Raw genomic sequence first — 22,697 nt, 5'->3', positions numbered from 1 at the left:
AGCTAATAAAATTAGCACGCAGAACAAGCACACACTCAAACCCACAGACAGATAAGGAAGCACCTTGCTCAGGTGGTCTGTACATTACTCAGTGGCCCGTAGAATCGCCCCAGACTTAGCCAAGCATGGAGGAAAGATATGCCCAGCCTCTGACACTTACTGGAGGAAGTTACTTAATCTCTTTTGGCCTAAGTTTCCTCATCTATAAAATGGAAATAATAATAGTACTTACCTTACAGGGTTGTTGTAAAGATCAAAAGAGATAACACATGTAAAGCACTTTGCAAACCTTAAAAATGCTATATAAATGCTACTGCTATTATTATTTTTAATATTAGTATTATTTGCTGACTTAGGATGACTGAATTTCATTCACCTATTCTCTGCTTCAAGGTGTAGGCCCCTCACACAGATAAGACATATTGTTGAGTCTTTTTAAGGCTGAGGCTAAGAACATATATTTCCACTTGTCTTCCCAGCTTTCATCATTTTCTCAGGTCACTAGGGCCAGGTTGTACAAAGGCGGCCCCTGCCAACATTCTTTTTTTGGGGGGGAGGGTCCCAAAAATTCTTTACGCATCTAGCTCTTATAACAAGTGTGTGAGAGCTGATATTACCTCTGGCAGCAAAACCAAAGCCAATTATTAAGCACCCAGAAAGCTATAAGACCACTTCTCTTTTTAGTATCCTTGTCCTCTTCTTCAAGAAGTTATTGACACCGATAATGTTTGATTTTTCAGACATCAGCTATCTACAACAATCACATTATTTTCACTGATTATGAACAAACACGCCAGCTCTCTCCACACACACACACACACACACACACACACACGTATGCGTGTTCACATGTATGTATATAAAGTGATGATGAACATTAGAAGCTGCAGCAACAAACCTACCAGCAACAATCATCCAGTGCACCCAAGATCTAGTAGGAGAAAACCACATAAACAAAATGGCAGGAGCAGAGATTAGATTCTATCTTCAGGTAAAACACATAGAGAGGAAATATACAGGTCTGTTGTGATGGTGCCATAGAATATTCTGGGGCCAAAAGCAGTGACTGCAACCTTGGAATATCTTAGGGCAGAAGCTGGTCAATGCTACACAGAATCATGTCTGACCAATTAATCATTTTTTTTTTGTTTTGGCTTGGCAATGGGGTTAAGTGACTTGCCCAGGGTCACACAGCTAGTTAAGTGTTATGTGTCTGAGGCTGGATTTGAACTCAAGTCCTCCTGAATCCAGGGCCAGTGCCCTATCCACTGCGCCACCTAGCTGCCCCCAATTAATTATTTTGACAGTTTTCATCCACAAAGTTCTAATTCTTAGTCTGCTAGCGGCACTGATGTGCTGATGGCAACGTTCTTCCTCTAAATGTGATTTTTCATCTTTATTTTGAGAAGTTAGAGGGATAGCTTTTTCTAAGTTCAGAAAGTCAAGTGTTCTCTTACTAAGGATAAGAATATAGGGAGATGTTTTCAATAACATGGGTTTTAAGACTGTTAATCAGATAAAGTGTAAAGATCTGCTAATCTTGAAAATGAAATGTGTTCACTACTACCTGCTATAACAATCTAGTCTGTAACCTGCATTGTTATACTATATGTGGACTCCTCTGGAATTCTTGCTCCAACTCAGCCAGTAATGAAGATACTTTTATTTTTTCTGGGACCCTCATTTGCTCAGTGTATTTAATTTTTATGAGGCCCTCAATATTTTCAGTGTATTCCATTTGATATTGAAAATAATTTATTTTTGCCATGTCAGTTGTAGGAAAAGGAAATGCTACCCTCTCATACGTATTCTAGCTATGACTTATATGCATAATCATAGAAATCATATAATTAAGTGGGAAGGAACCTCTGTAACCATTTAATTTCATTATTGTTGTTCAGTCACGTACAACTCTTTGTGACCCCATGTACCACAGCACATCAATACTATCCGTGGGGTTTTCTTGGCAAAGATTCTGAAGTGGTTGGCCAGTTTCTTCTCCAATGGACTAAGGTAAACAAAGGTTAAATGACTCACCCCCCTGTGTCACAAAGCTAGCAAGTGTCTGAGGCCACATTTGAATGCAGATTTTCCTGACTCCAGGTCCAGTGCTCTATCCACTGAACAATCTAGCTGTTTACCATTTAATTTAGATCAAACCATATCTGAAATGATTATCTATTATAATATGTACCTGAGTGAATAAAAACCAATCTTTGTTTGAAAATCTCCAACTCACCACCTCTCTAGAAAGTTCATTGAACTTTTGGGCAGCTCTAACTGTTAGGAAGTATTTTCTATCAATCTAATCTAAATTGACCTCCTAGCTACTCCTACCTATTACTTCCTGTTCTGCCTTTTGGGGCCAAACAAAACAAGTTTAATCCTTTCTCCATGAGACAGCCCTTTCAAATGCGTAAGACAATTATAGCCCTCTGAATCTTCTCCAAGCTAAATACACAGGGTCACCAACTGATAGGATAAAATAGGAACTCAAGGAATTTCATTGTCCTTGTTCCAATCCAGTTTATCAATGCTTTCCTTAAAATAAGACACCCAGAACTGAACACAATACTACAGAGTAACACTTTACACTTCTCCCTACTGAATTTCATTTTATGAGACCCAACTCAATACTTCAGCTTGTCAAAACACTTTTGGATGCCAATTCTGTCAGCACTTTTTTTTTAAAATAAGAAAAACAGTATTACAAAGAATTCAGATCAAAAGGAACATTTATAATATCATGAAAAAAAAAGAGGAAAATTATGAAAAAAATCAACTCATATAAGAAAGTTATTCTTTTAGGAAAATTTGAAATAGTTAAATCATAAACTAGATTCTTGTAATTTCAAAGTAAAATTTATCTGGGGCACAGTGGTAGGTAGAGTACCAGCCCTGGAGTCAGAAGGACCTGAGTTCAAATCCGGCCTCAGAAACATAACATTTACTAGTTGTGTGACTCAGTGCAAGTCACTTAACCCCAATTACCTCACAAAAAAATAAATAAAATAAATTTTAAAAAAATTTATCCCTATGGAAAAATGGATCTAGACATGAAAAATGATTGACAACTTCACAAATGGCATTTTTTAGTTCACCTGCATTTAAAGAGCACCATTACAGTGCTCCCATTCCACCTGCATACCCATTTCCTTTGTGTCTCTTTTGAAATTCTCTGATCCCTAATTTAATCTTTGTGCTAGAAGGCACCCTTTTAAAAGCTAATTATTATGTACAGTATAGACTAATCCCCCAAGAAGAGCCATTTAAAAGAAGCATACTTGAAATAAGTACATGGTAGCACTGGATTAGAACATTTGTTCCTTAACTAAACCAACAAGCATTTAGACACCTTTATCTAGCTCCACAAGAATACTGCAAACAAAAAAAGGCATCTTTTTACATACTTTAAGTTAAATTTAAATTATTATCAAATTATAAGTACAGTAGAGAGCGCAAATTCTTGACAGACTTAAATAATCCTACTCATGCTAGTTTTATAACTGAGTTGATAAGCTGCAAATATCAGGATGTATTCCATTATAACAAATGCACCATGATTCTTCAAATTTTTTTTGTACTTTAATTTTGCTGTAACAAATATATACTGCATGCAAAGTTAAGAAGGTCACAAGCTCAGGCTTGGAAATCTGTTATATAAAGGTTGCTGTAGTACATATTAAAATTAGACAATAATTTGACAACAACTAAGAGTACAAATGAGCTTTAGTTTGGTGGAGGTTATCTGAATGAAATGGCACAGACTAGTAACTTGTGTATGCTATGTAATAGAAGCCTCTACCTTATTAACCTCTGATTGAATGAATGCACAACATTTTAGCTAGCTATATCAGAAAATGAATTGACATTTAGTTATTAATAAATCTAGTGATCACAAAATACACATCATGGCTTTTAGTGAAGGCAACATTCCAATTTAAGTATATAACATTCTCCCATAGCCAAAAATTGAAAATTATACATCAAACCAAAACAGAATAGGCAATGCAGGGTAAAAATTTCCCGTTAATCTTACCAGATTGATCAGTCGTCTCATTGCATGTTCATGAGAGCAAACACATTCACAGGGATCAAATCCACCTTCTGCCATGATTACCAAGAATGATTTCAACAAAACTGTTTATACCTATCAGGAAGAGAAGTTTAAAAAAAAATAAGATGATTACAAGATAGTAGTACAAAGCAGTTAATTTTAGAATTTAGTCTATGTAATAAGTTTTTTTAAAGTTTGAGAGTATTCACTTGTCTTATCTACTTTTAAATTTTGTCACACTGTAACATTACCTCTTTAATTTTGTATTGTTCTAGTGATTTGGTGTTTTACTTATTTATGGAGCTATCCAAAGATAACAGAATGATATTTATAGCTGAATGGGAGATAGTTTTTTTCATTTGTATTTTATTCTATATCTATTGTTATTTCATGAATTCTTAAATTCTACTCAGAAATAAACTTTCATGAAAGTCCCTAGATAAAGGATATCCTCATTTTGGGGATGATCAATTAATTAATCAATCATTTAAAATGATAATCCTCTTTATGTATCTATCAAATACAGATTTTCCCAGTATTACATTCAAACCCATAATTTCCTTGCTGCTTACCTATCATATTTAAGTCCAGAAAGGGGACTATTAAAGTCTCCTACAATTATGCCTGAGCAAAGGATACCTAATGGTCATCCTGTGTGCTCCAATGGTATCCCTGCAATGTCAGAATAACTCAAAGACAGAATCCAAACCACTGGGGAAATAGCCTATGTCAAAATGATAAGAAAACCTGAACAAGAGTTCATGGGCAAGCATGGATAAGTTGCCTTCTGAATTACTAGAGGAAATACCTACATCTACTTAGGTCTTTTGGTGTTCCATTTACCTTTCCTATAAGCCCATTTACAGGCGGTTAGCTAGGTGGTTCAGTGGATGGAGTGCTGGGCCTGGAGTTAGGAAGACCTGAGTTCAAATCTGTCCTCAGACACTTACTAGCTGTGTGATCTCAGGCAAGTCACTTGACTTTTGTTTGCCTCAGTTTCCCTAACTGGAAAATGAGAATATAACAGTACCTACTTCCCAGGGTTGTTATGAGGATCAAATAAGATCCTACTTGTAAAGACCTTAGCACAGAGCGCATGGTACATAGTGCTATATAGATGGTTGTTCTCCCACTTCCCTGCATACTCACTATACCTACTAATGTTTGTATGTCTCATACTGACACTCATCTATGGAACACATAAGCATAGTACAGCTTCTTGGTTTATTTGGTTTTTTTGGGCTAGCCAAAGGTTAAGTGACTTGCCCAGGGTCACACAGCTAGTAAATGTTATGGGCCTGAGGCCAAATTTGAACTCAGGTCCTCCTTTCTTCAGGGCCAGTGCTCTATCTGCTGCACCACCTAGCTGCCCCTTGGTTTGTTTTAAACTTTGTTATTCACCTGAAATCATGCTTTCACCTCTTTTCCTGTTTTCAATACAGAGAAATAAGAGACTCTGCCAAACTCTTACTATGAAGTCCTGATGCTAAAGGAAATATCTTATGTATGTAAGCAGAGAAAGAGCTATAAACCAATATGACTAATAAATAATAATTCAAAAATAAGGAAAACATTGGCAAAGAAACCATAGGAATAAAAATTAAACTATTTGCTATTACTGAACTGAACTGACACCAAGAATCCAACATCAGATAGATGGTGGCATAATTCCTATTAGTAACAAAAGTCAATAGATGCGAAAAAAACCCCAAAAACTTCCAAGAAAATGCGACATACATTTCTGTGAAAAACAGTTCTGGGGAGTAAGTGAAATTAAAAGTTACTAAATTTTTCATCTCCTTTAACCCAGAGATTCCATTTCTTGTACTATAGTATATCCAAAAGAAGTTCATGAGAAGCAAGGTAAGATCCACATATACAAAAATGTACACAAGATTTTTGTTATAAAAGATGGGTTTGAGGGATGATAAATGAAATATCACTACAGCATAAAGAATGATGAATACGAATTCAAAGAGATATGGGAAGACATACCAAGTAGTCCAGAAAGAAAAAAAGCAAGTCAGAAGAATACTACACACAACCACTACCACAACATAAAGTCAACATGAAAGGCACTGGTCAAATAAAATGGTAAATGCTAACACCCTCCTGCCAATATTAAAGCATACATACCTCCATGTTAGTATTAATAATCTAAAAAAATACTGGGGAGAGGAATGACAAGATTCAGTTATATCAAAATAACAGTCAGCAAGTGTTTATTTAGTGATTTTGTGGTGTTTAGCACAGCCCCTACACTCAAGGAGCTCACAGTCTACTGGGGGAGACAATACGCAAATAGATATGTAAAACACAATATATACATGGTGAATTGGAAATAATCAACAGAGAGAAGGTACTAGCATGAAGGGAGACTGGGAAAGACTTTTTTTGTAGAAGATGGGATTTTAGCTGAGTCTTAAAGGTGATAGAGATGAGAGAGAATTCTCGACATGGTAGACAGCCAGTGAAAATGCCTAAAGTCTGGACATAAAGCCGTTTTATTGTGTTTTTTTTGTTGCTGTTGTTGTTTCCTTCAAGGAAAAGCAAGAAGGCCAGTATGTGGAAGGGAATAAGACTGTAAAGAAAGCATGGAAAGCTGAAATAATCATATAATGATCTTTTCCTGCTCCAAGAAAGATGTGAAAAGGGCAGCTCTCCTTAAAATGGTGCTTTGCGTCTAAATTTAGAATTCGGCCTATAAAAATCAGATGTAACTCAACAAACAACATTGGTACTATTTGTTAAAGTGAAATTGTTAGGAAATAATTTGAGGGAGCAGATATTAGTAGCTTTCCATATGTACAAGCCTTGACCACATATCCTTTTAATAAAGGAGTAGTTAAAATAAAAGATAAAGAGTACATGGAGTACATAGAAAAATCTAATATAACTGTAATCTACTAATATGTAAAATCACTCCTGCTGCTAAAATAGTCTTCTATTTCCTTAAAAAAGAAAAAATATATCTCAGGCTACATTAATGCTATCATAAATATGAAATTAGTATAGCATAAGATTGGGAGTCAAGAGGTCTTATTACTACCTAGTCATTCTCAGTTTCCTTATTTACAAAATGGAATTAAGATTAGGTAAATCACCTTCCAACATACGATAAAATAATTAATCTTTGTTTCTCTCAATCTCAAACTTCTATATCCTAACTCAAAAATCTATGGTACATGATATAATAAAAATACTATATAAACTAATTTACAGATTTAGTGTGTATCAAATATCAAAATGATAACTAAACAGGACAAAATAAGATAAGAGTAAGAAAGCATTAAAAGTGAACTAGGCTTGGTAAGGGAGCACCAGGAACAACATTAAAATAAACAAACAGGGGCAGCTAGGTAGCAGTGGATAAAGCACTGGCCCTGGAGTCAGGATGACCTGAGTTCAAATCCAGTCTCAGACACATAACACTTACTAGCTGTGTGACTCTGGGCAAGTCACTTAACCCCAACTGACTTACCAAAGAACTTAAGTTACTGAGGCAAGGACTCCCTATTTGAGGACTCCTGGGTAAAGTGGAAAGCAGCCGGGCAGAAATTAGGTTTGCAAAAACCTTCCATTTACCATAAGAAATTTCAAATGGATACCTGACCTGATTAAAAAAATATTAGTGGAGAAAATAAGTAACTTTCAAAATTATGGCTAGTGGGAGAATTATTAACAATAAGGGATAGAGGTAATCACTGGAGACAAATTAGAAAAGTTATATTACATAAAATGTTAAAGTCTTTACAATGGACAAAATCAATTCATTGAGAAAAGAAATTGTTGAGATGGGAGAATAAAACCACCACCTCAAATACCACTGAACAACCTGCCACTGACTGGCTGCTACTGAGAGGGACGGAGATGACCAAATATTGGTCTGACATCAACAATGAGGTGTCATGCCATCATCGTAAGGAATAGATCCATGAAATGTCCAGCTCCTGCCAAAATTTCTCAGACCTGACGACCACTACCCTCTCGTGGCAATTTATATGGTGACCGATTGGTGCTACCAGCTAGAGATTATAACCTGGGAATTCACTCATTTATTTAATAAACATTTATGAAGCACCATTATGTGACTGGCACCAGGAATACAAAGACAAGAATTAAACACTTCCTGCCCTCCAAAGTTTTACATTTCATTGATGGGCCTCTATAATAAACATAAATACAGGGTATAAACCAAATAAATTTTTTTTTAGGCAACTGGGCTTAATTGCCCAGGGTCACACAGCTAGTAAGTATCAAACGTTTGGTCTGAGGTCACATTTGAATTCAGGTCCTCCTGACTTCCGGGCTGGTGCTCTATCCATTGTACCATCTAGCTGCTCTTAAACCAAACAATTTTTACAAGAGAGAGCACTGACAACAAGCACAAATCAGAACAGCCTTCATCTAGTAAATAGTACGTTAGCTGAGTCGTTAAAGAATCTAACAGAAACACAGAAACGGGAGATGTAAGAACACTTAACAGGCTACAATAAGTAGGCCAAGTTTGTTTAGAACATAAGGACTCATTAAGTAAAATAATTTGCAATAAACCTGGAAAAGAAAGAGATTTGTACTTAATCCCTTAACCTTAGAGGCAAGAGAAAGCCACTAAAATTTATAAAGCTGGGAAGTAACATAATGAGATGGATATTTTAGGATTACCACTTTGACAACTCTGGAGAGCACAGTTTTGGTCACAGGGAGATTTGAAGTAGAAAGACCAATTAAGAAGTTATTAGAATAATAACTAATAGGTGATAAGGGCCTGCAGTAGGGTAGTTGTGGAGAGGAGACATGTGAATTATTTTGGCAAGTACAAATGATAAGATAAATGAATGGATGGGAGGAGGGGAGAGAGGGAGGAATGAAAGAAAACAAAGCTCAGAATGACTGAGGTTGTGAACCTGGCTGAACAGACAGACAGTAATGCTCTCACCACAGACAACCATATAAACATGCGGTATTTTCATCACTCCTCATTGAAGGCGAAAATTTCAGAAGAATAAGGCAGATCTGTGAAATGTTACACTGATTTAAGAAAATGCAAAAAAAGCTTGGATTTCTGGGCCAAAATATTGAAACCATAAATTCTTGGTCAGGAACTGAGTGCCTCTTGTGAGAAGAGGTTTTTTTTTAAAAATTAGATTTGCCTGAAGAATGACAAATCTGATCAAGAGGGCTGTAAAATGAAAACATAAAGGGAAAAATTTCCCAGGTATGTCTGTTAAGAAAAAAGAATATAGAAAGTAGAAATCACTGACATTTTCTGTACTGTGGTAGGATTATTAAGACTTCCTCTTTTCTATTAAAGAAAATATTAAGAAATAAATATTTCTCCAGTCTTAAATCCTTTCCAGATTTACCTGAAAGAAAACTTCCTTCTAAGAAAAGAATGTCTGGAACTAAATCCTTTTGTTCCTTTTCAAAAGCCTAACGACTTTTGTATAGAAAACTGGGTAAAAGTTCAAGAACCCATTCTAAGGTCCTAGAAAAAGTATTAAGAGTGATAACCAAATTTAGACTAGGAACACCTTAATCTAGTTAAAAGTCACTGCTCTTTTCATTCTTGTCAGGACTGAATGGTTTAGGAAATAATTTTCTGGGATTAACGACATCTTAAGTGTTTTCATTTTAAGAGACAACTGTCCTGTTAGATGAACTTTTATGTCAGTTACATAACCATGTTCTATCACACTGTGAAATTCCTCTTTGTTTAGGAATACTATCAATTGTAACTCCCAAATGGCTGAATGTTAAAGAGATTTCCAGCATTACACATAATGGAGATAATGTAATGGAAATAAAAGGTCTTTTCAGTAAGATCAGGTGAAGCAAAGATGTCCATTATCATCAATGCAGTGCTAGAAATGCTAGCTATACAAGCCTCTTTTTGTGGTGGCAAAGAATTGGAAATCGAAGGGATGCCCATCAATTGGGGAATAGCTGAACAAGTTGTGGTATATGAATGTAATGGAATACTACTTTTCCATAAAAAATGATGAGCAGGCTGATTTCAGAAAAACCTGGAAAGACTTACACGAACTGATGCTGAGTGAAGGGAGAAGAACCAGGAGAACATTGCACACAGTAACAGCAACATTGTGCAATGAACAACTTTGATTGACTTAGCTCTTCTTAGCAATACAATGATCTAAGACAATTCCAAAAGATTCATGATGAAATATGCTACCTACATCCAGAGAAAGAACTATGGAATCTAAATGCAAATCGACGCATACTATTTTTTCACTTCAAAAAAAATTTTTCTTTTCATGGTTCTTCTTTCACAACTAATGAGGAAATGTGTTTAAGAAAAATAAAATAAAATAAAATGCTAGCTATAGCAATAAGGTAAGAAAAAGAAATTAAGGGAATAAGAATAGGTTAAAAAGTAAACAAAATCTAGTAAAGTTTCAGGATATAAGATAAATCCATGCAAATATTCACCATTCCTATATATACCCAACAAAACCCAGGAAGAATAGCTTGAAAAGGAAAAATTCCATTCAAAATAACTACAGACACTTTACTAAAATACAGTATTATCTATTAAGATTCACTCAGAGACTATGTAAATCTAACTATAAAACACTGCAGAAATAAAAAGAATTAAATAATTAGAGAAACATTAATTGCTCATGGGTGGGTCAAGCCAATATATTAAAAATGACAGTGCTACCCAATTTACTTATCCAGTGCTACCCTAATTAAGTTGTATCCTAAAGAAATTTAAAAAAAAAAAGGACTTATATGCACTGAGATGGCAGTGGGAAAATATGTACAATCACACATTGTTGGTGAACTTTTAGCCATCCTGGAAAGAAATTTGGAGCAATGTTCAGAAAGTTACCAAACTCTGCATACCGTCGGACTCAGCTATACCACCTATTAGACCTATAACTCAATAGAGAAAAAAAAGAAAGAAGAAAAGGAACTACGTGTACAAAAATATTTATAGCAATTCTTTTTCTTAATTTCTAATTATTTTATATTTAGTTTTCAACATTCATTTCCACAAGATTTTGAGTTCCAAATTTTCTCCCCTCTTGCCCCTCCCCCACCCCAAGACAATGTGCATTCTGAATACCCCTTCCTCTAATCTGCCCTCCCTTCTATCACCCCCCTCCTTCTCTTATTCCTCTTCCCCTTCTATTTTACTGTAGGGCAGGATAGATATCTATACCCCATTTCCTATATATCTTATTTTCCAGTTGCATGTAAAAACAGTTTTTAACATTTGTTTTTAAAACTTTGGGTTCCAAATTCTCTCCCTTCCTCCCTCCCCACCCAACCTCATTGACATGGCAAGCAACTAGATACAGATTATACGTGTAGTCATGCAAAACACTTCCATAGCAGTCATGTTGTGAAAAACTATGTATATTTCCCTTCATCCTATCCCACCCCCATTTCTTCTATTCTCTCCTTTGACCCTGTTCCTCCTTAGAAGTGTTTGCTTCTCATTACCCACTCCCCCAATCTGCCCTCCCTTCTATCATCCCCCCTCTCTTATCCCTTCCCCCCTATTTTCCTGTAGGGTAAGATAGATTTCCATAACCAATTGAGTGTGTTATTCCCTTCTTAAGGCAAATCCAATGAGAATAAGATTCACTCATTCTCTCACCTTTCCTCACTTCTCCACTGTAAAAGCTTTTTCTTGTTTTATGTGAGATAATTTACCCTCATTCTACCTCTCTCTTTCTCCTTCTCCCAGTATAATCCTCTCTCACTCCTTAATTTTATTTTTTTAGATATCACCCCTTCATCTTCAATTCACCCCATGCCCTCTATCTATTTATCTATCTATATGTATATTTTTTCCCCTCCAACTACCCTAATACTGACAAAGGTCTCATGGGTACAAATATCTTTCCACGTAGGAAGATAAATAGTTCAACTTCAATAAGTCCTTTAATATATTTCTTTCCTGTTTACCTTTTCATGCTTCTCCTGAGTCTTGTTATTTCAAAGTCAAATTTTCTATTCAGCTCTGGTCTTTTCATCAAGAATGCTTGAAAGTCCTCTATTTCACTAAATGTCCATTTTTCCCCTGAAGGATTATACTCAAGTTTTGCTGGGTAGGTGATTCTTAGTTGTAATCCTATCTCCTTTGATCTCCAGGATATCATATTTCAAGCTGTCTGGTCTCTTAATGTAGAAGTTACTAAATCTTGTGTTATTCTGACTGTGTTTCCACAATACTTGAATTGTTTCTTTCCGGCTCCTTGCAATATTTCTCCTTGAACTGGGAACTCTGTAACTTGGCTATAATATTCCTGGGAGTTTTCCTTTGTGGATCTCTTTCAGGAGGTGATCAGTGGATTCTTTCAATTTTTATTCTACCTGCTGGTTCTAGAATATCAGGGCAGTTTTTCCTTGATAATTTCTTGAAAGATGATGTCTAGGCTCTTTTTTTGATCATGGCTTTCACGTAGTCCAATAATTTTAAAATTATCTGTCCTGGATCTATTTTCCAGGTCAATTGTTTTCCCAGTGAGATATTTCACATTGTCTTCTATCTTTTCATTCTTTTGGTTTTGTTTTATAATGTCTTGATTTCTCATAAAGTCAATAGCTTCCATTTGCTCCATTCTAATTTTTAAGGAAGTATTTTCTTCAGTGAGCTATTGGATTTCCTTTTCCATTTGGCCAATTCTGCTTTTGAAGGCATTCTTCTCCTCATTGGCTTTTTGGACCTCTTTTGCCATTTGTGGTAGGCTATTTTTCAAGGTGTTATTTTTTTCAGTTTTTTTGGGGTCTCCTTTAGAAAGCTGTTGACTTGTTTTTCATGATTTTCTTGCATCACTCTCATTTTTCTTCCCAGTTTTTCCTCTACTTCTCTTAAAATCCTTTTTGAGCTCTTCCATGGCCTGGGACTGATTCATATTTTTCTTGAAGGCTTTGGATGTAGGAGCTTTGATTTTGTTGTCTTCTTCTAGTTGTGTATTTTGATCTTCTTTGTCACCAAAGTAATATTCTACAATCTGACTTTTTTTTTTACGCTGGTTGCTCGTGTTCCCAGCCAATTACTTGAGTCTTAAACTCTTTGTTAAGGTAGGGGTCTGCTTCCAGTGTGGAGAATGCACTGACCCAAGCTTTGGGGATTTTGTGCAGCTGTTTTCAGAGATACTTCTAGGAACCTGTAAATTTTCAGTTCTTCCAGGGTGGTATGATAAAAAGTGAGGTGTTTACTCCTTTCCTGGCCTGTGCTCTGGTCTATGAGCGACCATAAGTGCTCTTTTCTGCTTTGGAACTGTGAGGAGGATTCCTTCTCTACAGCCACTACAAGCTCTACCACACCAGTGCTCCTCCTTGCCCCAGGACCACTACCCAGAACAGTGACCCAGATCCAAGCATGGGTAAAGCAAGAGAACTTTGCCTCAGCACCAGCAAAGATATCCCTGCAATGCCCCTCTGATCAGCCACTTGATTCCCCCTGTCTGTGGGCTAAGAGCTCTGGAAGCAGCCACCCCAGAGTTGCACCGGGAGTGGGCTGGACCAAGCTCCTCTTTCACCATGGTCAGACACACCTTTCCTACTGACCTTCTACGTTGTCTTTGGTGTTTGTGAGTTGAGACGTCTGGAAAACACCACAGCTCCCCTTGATTCAATCCCCTGAGGACTGCTCCAGGTTCGCTGAGACCTGGTCTTTCCCTGCATGGCCCGTGCTGAACTGTGCTCCTCTCCCAGCCTGGAGCAACAGACTTTTCCTGCCAACCCTCCAGGTTGTCTTGGGCTGAAAATGTGTTTCACTCTGTCTCTTTGTGGGTTCTGTTGCTCCAGAACTTGTTTAGAGCCATTTTTTACAGGTATTTTGAGGGCTTTGGGGGAGAGCTCAAGCAAGTCACGGTTTTTACTTTGCCATTCTCTACAGCAATTCTTTTTTGTCATAACCAAAAAACTGGAAATTAAAGTGGTGTCCTCCTATTGGTGAACTGCTAGACAAATTATGTGTGGTATGTGAAAATGGAATATTGCTATACCGTAAGAATTGATTAAATCAATGTTTTTGTTGTTGTTGCTCAGTCACGTCTGACTCTCTGTGGCCCTATCTGGGGTTTTCTTGGCAAAGATACTAGAGTAGTTTGCCATTTACTTCTCCAGTTCATTTTACAGATGAGGAAACTGAGGCAGACGAGATTAAATTGACTTGTCCAGGGTTACACCGCTAGTGCCTAGGATCAGATTTGAACTCAGGAAGCTGAGTCTTCATGGCACTCTTATCCACTGAGCCACCTAGCTACCCTTAAATTAATGCAGGATGGCAGTTAAAAAAACTAATGCAACCTGAAGTTGAACTGACAATAGACCACAGTATCCAGAATAAAGAAAGAAGCAGTCCTGTTAAATTTTGCCCTCTAGAGTGCACATTTAGAATATTCTTTTCAGTTCTGGTTGTCTCATTTTAGCAACATCAAGACTGAGCGATGGCAGAAGACAACACACAATAGTAAACTGAAGGAACTGAAAATGTTTAATCAAGAAATTGTTGGAGTCTAATCAGGAGAAGATGATTTATCATGTTTTCAGGTTACAAATGGTAATAGTTGAAGGATTATTACTTAGATTTGTTCTGTTTGGCCCCAAGAATCAGACTAGGAACAATGGTTAAAAGGATAGAAAGGAAGATTAAGGCTGGAACCTGAAGAAAACTTTCCAATACGAATTGCCCCAAAGTGGAATAAGGTGCCTTGGGAGGGAGTGGGCTCCTCATCCCTTAAGTTCTTCAAATGAAGACTGGGTAATAATTTATTGGTGAAGCTGTAGAGGGGATTCCTGGTTTAGCACAAATTAAGTTAAGTGACTTCTGAGGACCCTTTCTAACTCAAATCTGAGAATATTTTTTAAAAATTTAAAACACACAGCTTAGTGCTTCTCTTGTGTAACAGACTAGGAACTTACCAGTTGATAACAAAAGGTCTTCAGTACTTATCTTGTGTAATATCACAGGTCTTAGAACTGGATGTGACCTGGATCTTCTAGCCCCTTCCTTTTGTTTTATACATGTGATGAAACTAAGGTCCATGGAGTTTAAAAGATTTTCCCAAGGCCACACAGGAAATAAGTGTCTAAGAAAGGACGCAATAGTTGTTCAGCTCACCAAAACTAAAAAGCATTCCTATCTGATAAGCAAAATTAGATTTGGAAAATTTAACTTTTGTGCTCTAAACTGAAATGTGCTTATTTCATGGAGATTACTAACATTTTAATTAGTTACTAGTCTCCAGGTAAAAATAAGAAATTGTTCTTATCGATGTCTTAGATTTTACTCAACACTGAGTTAATAGTTTCCAATGTAGGACCGCAAGTATCTCTTTAAAAAAAAAAGTGATGCTGTGGTTGTGTTTTGGCTAAGAACCAAAAGCTAATATTGAAGCATACAAAAGCATGAGTATTGAAGAATAAAATTTAACCAATTCAATTCAACAAACATTTATTAAATGCCTAATATATGCCAGTCACTGTATTAAGCACTGGGGATACAAAAAAAAAACAAATAAAAGGCAGTCCCTGACCTCAAAGAGGTTACAGTTTAATAAGGGAAGACAATACACAAAAGGAAGCTGGGGAGGGTAGCTAAGGAGGAAAGAGACAGCAGGGGATCCCCAGTCAGGCCCCTTATCTTGTTCCGGAGAGTTGAAGCCAAGCAGAACTGCAGATGGAAAGTGGAATAAGCTGGAAAGTCCACGTGCTGGCCCTCCACACAGCAAGGATTGAGAAGGAGTTGAATGTTCCACCTTCTAGCCCTATAATTAGAGGGCAGAGGAGGCGGAGGGAAGGTTGGAAGGTGGGAAGGTGCTTGAGTATCCGAGGATGAGTCAGCCCACAGGGAGAGGCTCTGGAGTGATCAGCTTAACCTGGGAGAAGTATCTTGTTGAGAGGAGTTGAAACCAAGCTGAGTTTTAAGTCACTGAAGAAGACATTAAAAGTCTGGTAGACTCTAGTTCTCACTTCTTCCAACAAAAAAAGTAAATCCAGCCATCTTTCAATGTTTCTCTTTATATTGAGACCTTCTAGATTAAGTGGCACTTGAGATGGCTTAAAGGATAGGTAAAAGGAAAAGTAAAGAATGACAGGGAAAGCTATTCTAGTCTGAAAGAACAGCCTGAATAAAGGTTAAGGTGGGAAGAGGAAAGTGTTTGACAGTCACATTTAAGGATTTCTTTTGAGTGGAGTTCAAAATATCCTATTTTGTAATGTTCAAGTTTTCAATAAAATCATGACTTTATTTGCTTTTTACACCAGTAATTATGTGTTTAAAATCTGTTGCAAAATCAAATATGACAGCAGCAAGCATATTTACCATTAAGTTTGGTTTGAAACACCTCAAGATAGTTCCTATTTTCTACCCTGGTTCAAATCAACATGGTTATCTATAAAAAGTCTGGTAACTTTGCATCTGTGCTATTTGAAACTGAATTCAGTCAAGCGACCAGTTTCATACTGTTGCTTTAAAAAATATACTTTCTGTATATTTTATACACATACACACACACACACACACACACACGTGCGTGGGGCTGTGGAGCTAGATGTAAAAAAATAGGAAATGAAAAAAGCCAATTTTAAAATAATTAATGAGAAAGGAACTTTTTCCAAAACAAGATAATTGTGGCATAAATATTACATATAGAATAAAGATTTAATAGAAAGCTGGACTAGTTCTTCATAGTATTATCTAATTTTTTTTGCCATGAATAAATCTATCAGTTTTTCATAAAAATATTTTTAATAAACTAGGTAGGTTTTTCTATAAAATATGAGGGCTTAAAGTCTAAGTAACCAACATACCAATAATAGCTCTGGAAATAAAAAAAATTACAAAGCATCCTCTTCTCCCCTCAGAAACCAAACAGAAGACTAGTCCTAGTACAGAATGCTGCCTGCCTATACTATCCCACAGAGTAACTGTATTGAGTGTCTTTGCTTGATTTTCCTCATCACAAGGGAAAGGTCTCCCCATAAATTGCTACTTTATTTTTTCCCCTCATCATTATCCAATCTATTTTTAATATAAGGGTATTATCACAAAAGGCAACCCTAGAAAGAAAATCATACAGGATTGTGACATTTAACCATAGCTTTGTAGCACAGGTACTTCCTAGCAATGTGATATAATGGAAACAACATCGAATCTGGAGTTATAGGACCTGGATTTGAATTCTAGCTCTACCACTTACTATCTATATGGTTTTGGCTTTCACTTTTCCTGCCCTCAATTTACTCATTCATAAAAATGAGAGGATTGAACTATATCCGTTGTCTCCTGACATTTCACTGCACACCCCAACAGCTGAAAATGGTTGAGCATATATTCTATGTATGTTTATTTGTATTATTTACTTGTATAAATTACACACATTATAAAACTTCAGACAAAAAAGTAGAAATGTTAAAAGGAGATAAAAATGAAAATCTGAAAATATTTTAACAGTATAAGAAACTTATTAAAATATTAATATTTTAGTAAAAGCAATGTGACTGAATACACTTCATTTTTTAAAAAGAGCTCTGTTGAACATTTTGTGACATAGCTATTCCAAGATCTGATCCTAATTAAACAATCAGTGAAGTTCTAAGTTCAATATATTTCAATACCCGGTTTTAATGGCTGTTAGATGACAAAGACATCTCACAAAAATATAGTAGATCCAAATGGAAGAAATACATAACTGGCTGTGCTTACTAAGTCACCATACCAATTTTTCAATCCCAGGAACCAATCAAATTGGTCAAAGATTTCTGTTTTGTTTTGAATATGTTAGTTAATTTCCATCTTCCCTCATGATAATCCATTTTAACATTTTTCACAAATTAAGTATAAAACTCATTTTCAGTACATTTATACCAAAATTTATTTAGAAGACTTTTAACAAATTAGAATATCCCATTTAAAAATCTTAAAAATGTGCAGATAAATTTTCATAGGTAACATCACATTTTGCAACCCAAACATCCAATTGCCTCAGTTACAGTGGAGAGGTCAAAAAGGATTAGGATTAAGTAAAGGTCATTATATATGGTAATTAAGGGATCACTTGGTTAATATTCATCAAGAACCCTCCTCTGGGCTCACAGATTGTCACTGAAGACAGCAGTTTTACTTGAGTGAAGAGTCAAGGATGAGAAAGGCTGAGAATGGAAACAGGCAAATTTGGAAAGGGAGTGGGGTCTAGGGAAAATTTTTTTTTTAAATTTAGTTGGCATTGCAGGTCTCCATTCATTCATGCTTGATCATCCTGTCTAATTCACTCTTAGTGGAAAAATGAAAAAGGGCAGGGAGGAGAGATTTGGGTGGTAAGATGGTAAGGTAATCACTGACCCAGAAGGCTTGTGACAGCCATGAGATGAAAGGCTGCCAATCTGGTGAAGTGTGAGCTGAAGGGCAAATACAGTTGCAGCCACAGGAAACTTGGGGTGGAGAAAGCAGTGTTAATCTATAACAGATGAGTAGAGTGAGTAGTCTAATAATATTGGAAATAAGACCACAACAGAGTTTTGAGGGTACTGTAGGATGCGCCAGCCACTTTCCCCCTTTCATATTGGCAAAGCACATGCTCTAGTAACTAGGTGGCTGCCTCAGCCTCTGCTGCTGCAGCAACTTTGGAGATCTGAAGACCTGTAAGGCCCTTTTAACTCTATGGCTCCTGGGCTCAATAATATAGATAATATACAGACACTACAGCACACAAGTAGAAGCATTCATATGAAGTGATTTTCTAAGTGAACACAAATGATTAATAGCTTTAGCAAAGGCACAGGATGCAAAATAGTACTAGAAAATTTTTCTGCACTTCTAATTAGTAACACAAATTATTGTTTCTGTTATTAATTAGATGAAACGGAGAAATACCATTAAAAATAAATACAAAAAAGCATAAAGTATCTAGAAGTCAATCTAGATACACTTAAGACTTATAAAAATACAGTTACAAAACCCTTTTCAGAAATAAAGAAAGATTTAAATAACTCGAGTGATGTTCAGTGATCTTTGTTAGATTATACCAACATAAAAAGATCAACCTGCATTCATTTACAACTTTCATATTACAGCATTAAATGAAGAAAAAGCCTCTCAAGCCTTTGTGTTCCCCTTCTGTTTCTTCAGTGACAGAGGACTCTAAGAATCACAGTTTTTGGATGTCCAATTATCTTTAACTACTGGTACTCTAAAAGTGAACTCCTTGTCCGAGGATCTATGAGCAGGACATGCTGCCAGAATAGGGGAATGTCAATTTCCACCTTTCTGTTAATATGGAATTAGAGTAAGAGAGTGCTGAGCCAGTTACTCCTGGTGAGGCAAAGAGAGGAATTGGAGGCATTAGTTTTATTGTAGGTTGTTATTGTATACCTAAAGGTAATGAAATATTATCACGGGATAGCTGGTCATCTCTTACTACAATACTTACAAGTATTTGCAAAAACACCACCAAGAAATTAGCTGCTGTTTATGTAACATTATCAGTTGCTCCAGATGAAGAGGTAGAGAAATTCTATGTACAACTCTGTAAGACCTTCCAAATTAAGTCAATGATTACCCTTAATGATGTCAAAGGTGGGAAAAGGTGAAGAATCATTGTTCAGGAAAAAGAAATGAAAAGCCTCAAATCATTGTCATACATAACTAAGACCAATACCCTGATAGGTGAATGGTCAAAAGATATGAATAGTTTTTAAAAGAGATGCAAATTATCAACACCTCATGACAGATTGTTCCAAATCAATTACGAGAAATACTTTCACTTCACAGACAGTAAATTGGCAAATATAATAAAAGATGAAAACAGTCAAACCTGAGGGGCTCTTATGAAAACAGAGGAGGAGCAGCTGGGTGGCAAAGTGGATAGAGGCCTGGAGTCAGGAGGACCCAAGTTCAAATCTGCCCTTAGACATTTGACACTTACTAGCTGTGTGACCCTGGGCAAGTCACTTAATCCCAATTCCCTTGCCAAAAAAGAAAAAGAAAAAAAAACAGGCATGATATATACAGGTAGAATAGTAAACTGGCCCAAAAATAAAATAAAAAACTGGTCCAACCATTCTTGAAAACAATTTGTGATTATTCAAATAAAGTCATTAAACAGTTCTTATCCTCTGACCAAATGACCTATAATCCCAGGACATCGACTGCCATATAGCTCCAATACAGAACAAAACAAAAATAGAAGCCCTTTTTTGCAGTAGCAAAAAACTGCAGACAAAATGGTCAGTCATCAAATGAGGCTGGGCAAAGCAATAGTATATGATGTAACAAAATAATTATGGCATAAAAAATGATGAATAAGGAATTCAGATAAGCATGAGATTTGTATAAACTGATACAAAATAAATTAAGACCAATGTCTGTCCTAGAGAAAGAATGATAAAAATGTACCTCCCTCTACTTGCTGGAAAGGTAGAGCAGTAGAGGTGTTGACTCGTTGCATGAACCTTTGTTAAAAGGGAAAGTTCATGGTTAGGAAAAGAAATTATATCCAAAAATGATCCATGTAAAAAACAAAATGGCATCAATACTTTTTTTTTTTTTAATGAAAAGGAGCTGAACCATAGATAGAAGATGACGAATTCCATCAGCTCTAACGCAGAAAATAGACATGGAAGTTACTGCAAATTGTTCTAAATGGCTAGGGAGACAAGAAGTCCCAGTCAAATCCTGGGCAATATTAAGAGAAATGTTACAAGCAAATAAAAGAAAACATGGAACAATGGAAATAGCTCTGTCCTTGGAACTGGGAAAATGATTCTGCCACATTATAGTGCCAGTGAAACCTCAGACTAGCTGCTTCATCTCTCTGGGTCTCAACTTCCTCATTTGTAAAATGAAGGTGTTGGACAGGATCATCTCTAAGGGCCCTTCCAACTAAAACCATGATTCTTTAATCTTATCTTTACATTAAAATGTGTACATGTTACACTAAATACCCTGCACATTCCTTTACATAAAAGATACAATGCAACCAGGAACCATCCAGAGAAAAGCAACTATGTTGATTCAGGGAATCAGAGGTCTACCACATAAGAATATATTTAAAAGATTAGAACTCTTCAATCTGGAGAAATGAAGGCTGAGAAAGGATAAAAACAATTTGGTTAAGATAAATTCAGACTAGTACCAAATCTCAAAGTACTAGAACAAAGGGCACCCCTTTAAAGACTGACATAAAGGAAGCTTCAATCAGAAGGGCTTATACACAAAATCCATAAACTTCTAAAACACATTATCACAAAAACACAGGTTGAAAATACAGAACAAAGGTTTTCATAAATGTACAACAGATATGTCAAACTGTTTGGGGTTACATCCCTAACCTCTCTGGTAGACATCAGAGAGGACATGCTCCTTGGTGCTGACAGCTACTACACTGGGCCAACAACATCTCCATATGATGCTGTGCAGCAAACTTCTCTTCCCAAGACCGAGTGTTAACAGGTAAGTTTTTTGTGTTGCTTTTCTAAGATGGTTGTCTATCTAAACTTGTTCAGTTAAGAGACCAAGAATTTACTCAAGATAACAATGAAACTGGAAGTAAATCTGTCTGGGTTACTTTTTTACCTATTGAGTCATTAGATCAAATATTGAAGGCTATGCCTGAAAAGGAAGGCTAAAGCACTTAGATGACGTTTCAGCATAAAATTATGAAAGAGTTTAAAAAGGTATTGAATTCCACCATTCCTTACCAATCAAAAATCAAATTTTCTTCTTACATAAAAAAAGTAATATATTCCTATGTCTAGATAAGGATTCAAACTGAAATCCTGGAAACACAAAGGGTCTGTAAAGATCTCATAAGCTCACTCTAAAGCCAATTAAAAGGACCCATGGTTCACCATTCTATAATATACCCTTCAGGTCACCTATTGAATTATCTCTTCTTGGATTTAATACACATCTTACTGTTTTTCCACTTTGTCCCCATTTCTCTTTGTTAACTACAAGAATACAGTGGCAAACAAACAGACTAGAAAGCTTTTTTTGAGAATGTTAGCCCTTTGTCTTTTGGGAAAATACAACAAAGAAGGTCTTAGTACTGGGTTAGTAATAGAGCCTCTCCTGAATAAGTTAGGGTCACAAAGGGACAGGATCCAGTCTTGGGACTTCTGTGGTCTGGGGATCTGGAGGTGAAGACCACAACCATGTGTAACACTGGGAACCAACAGGAAACAGAACCCATAAATACACTGATAGAAAGCTAGAGAATGGGAGCCCACCAAGAGAGATGAATTATCTTCCTCCTTTCCCACCTTAATCCTGGGGCAGACCCTCATCTCTAGGCGTGAACTACTGCATTAGCCTTTTGGATGGTCTCATATCTCCTCCCACTCCCAGTCAAACTACCTCCAATTTATCCTGATTATACATAGCTGTTAGCATGGTGTCTCCTCCATTAGAAAGGACAGGGCTTGTTTTTATCAGTCAATAAACATCTATTAAGCTCCTCCTATGTGTCAGGCACTACTCTCTCCCTCAAATGAGCTTATATACTCCAATGGGAGAAGACAACACCAAAAAGGAAGATGAAAGGGGGACTTCGGAGTCCAAAGGAGTGCAATAGGATGGGAAATGAAGAAATGGCTGACCTGGGAGCCTTCCTCACAGGAGTTTTGAGAGCAACTCTTTGCTCTCCTCTCGCCTTCC

At 36.5% G+C, this 22,697-nt stretch overlaps 1 protein-coding gene across 1 annotated transcript in view; it reads right to left on the bottom strand.

Moving 5' to 3' along the window:
* The window catches only part of SMIM14 (small integral membrane protein 14), a 57,384-nt gene that overhangs the window by 33,067 nt on the left and 1,620 nt on the right, over window positions 1–22,697 (bottom strand). Inside the window, exon 2 of the mRNA XM_020991414.2 lies at window positions 4,040–4,150. Coding sequence (XP_020847073.1) covers window positions 4,040–4,114 — 75 coding nt within the window. The 5' untranslated portion in view covers window positions 4,115–4,150. The remainder of the gene's footprint in view (window positions 1–4,039; window positions 4,151–22,697) is intronic.

This window comes from Phascolarctos cinereus, unplaced genomic scaffold, assembly GCF_003287225.1.
Source record: "Phascolarctos cinereus isolate Bilbo 61053 unplaced genomic scaffold, phaCin_HiC Scaffold_9;HRSCAF=440, whole genome shotgun sequence".
Lineage (NCBI taxonomy): Eukaryota > Metazoa > Chordata > Mammalia > Diprotodontia > Phascolarctidae > Phascolarctos > Phascolarctos cinereus.
The sequence above is the reverse complement of the archived record's forward strand: the minus strand, read 5'-3'. Positions and strand labels throughout refer to the sequence as shown.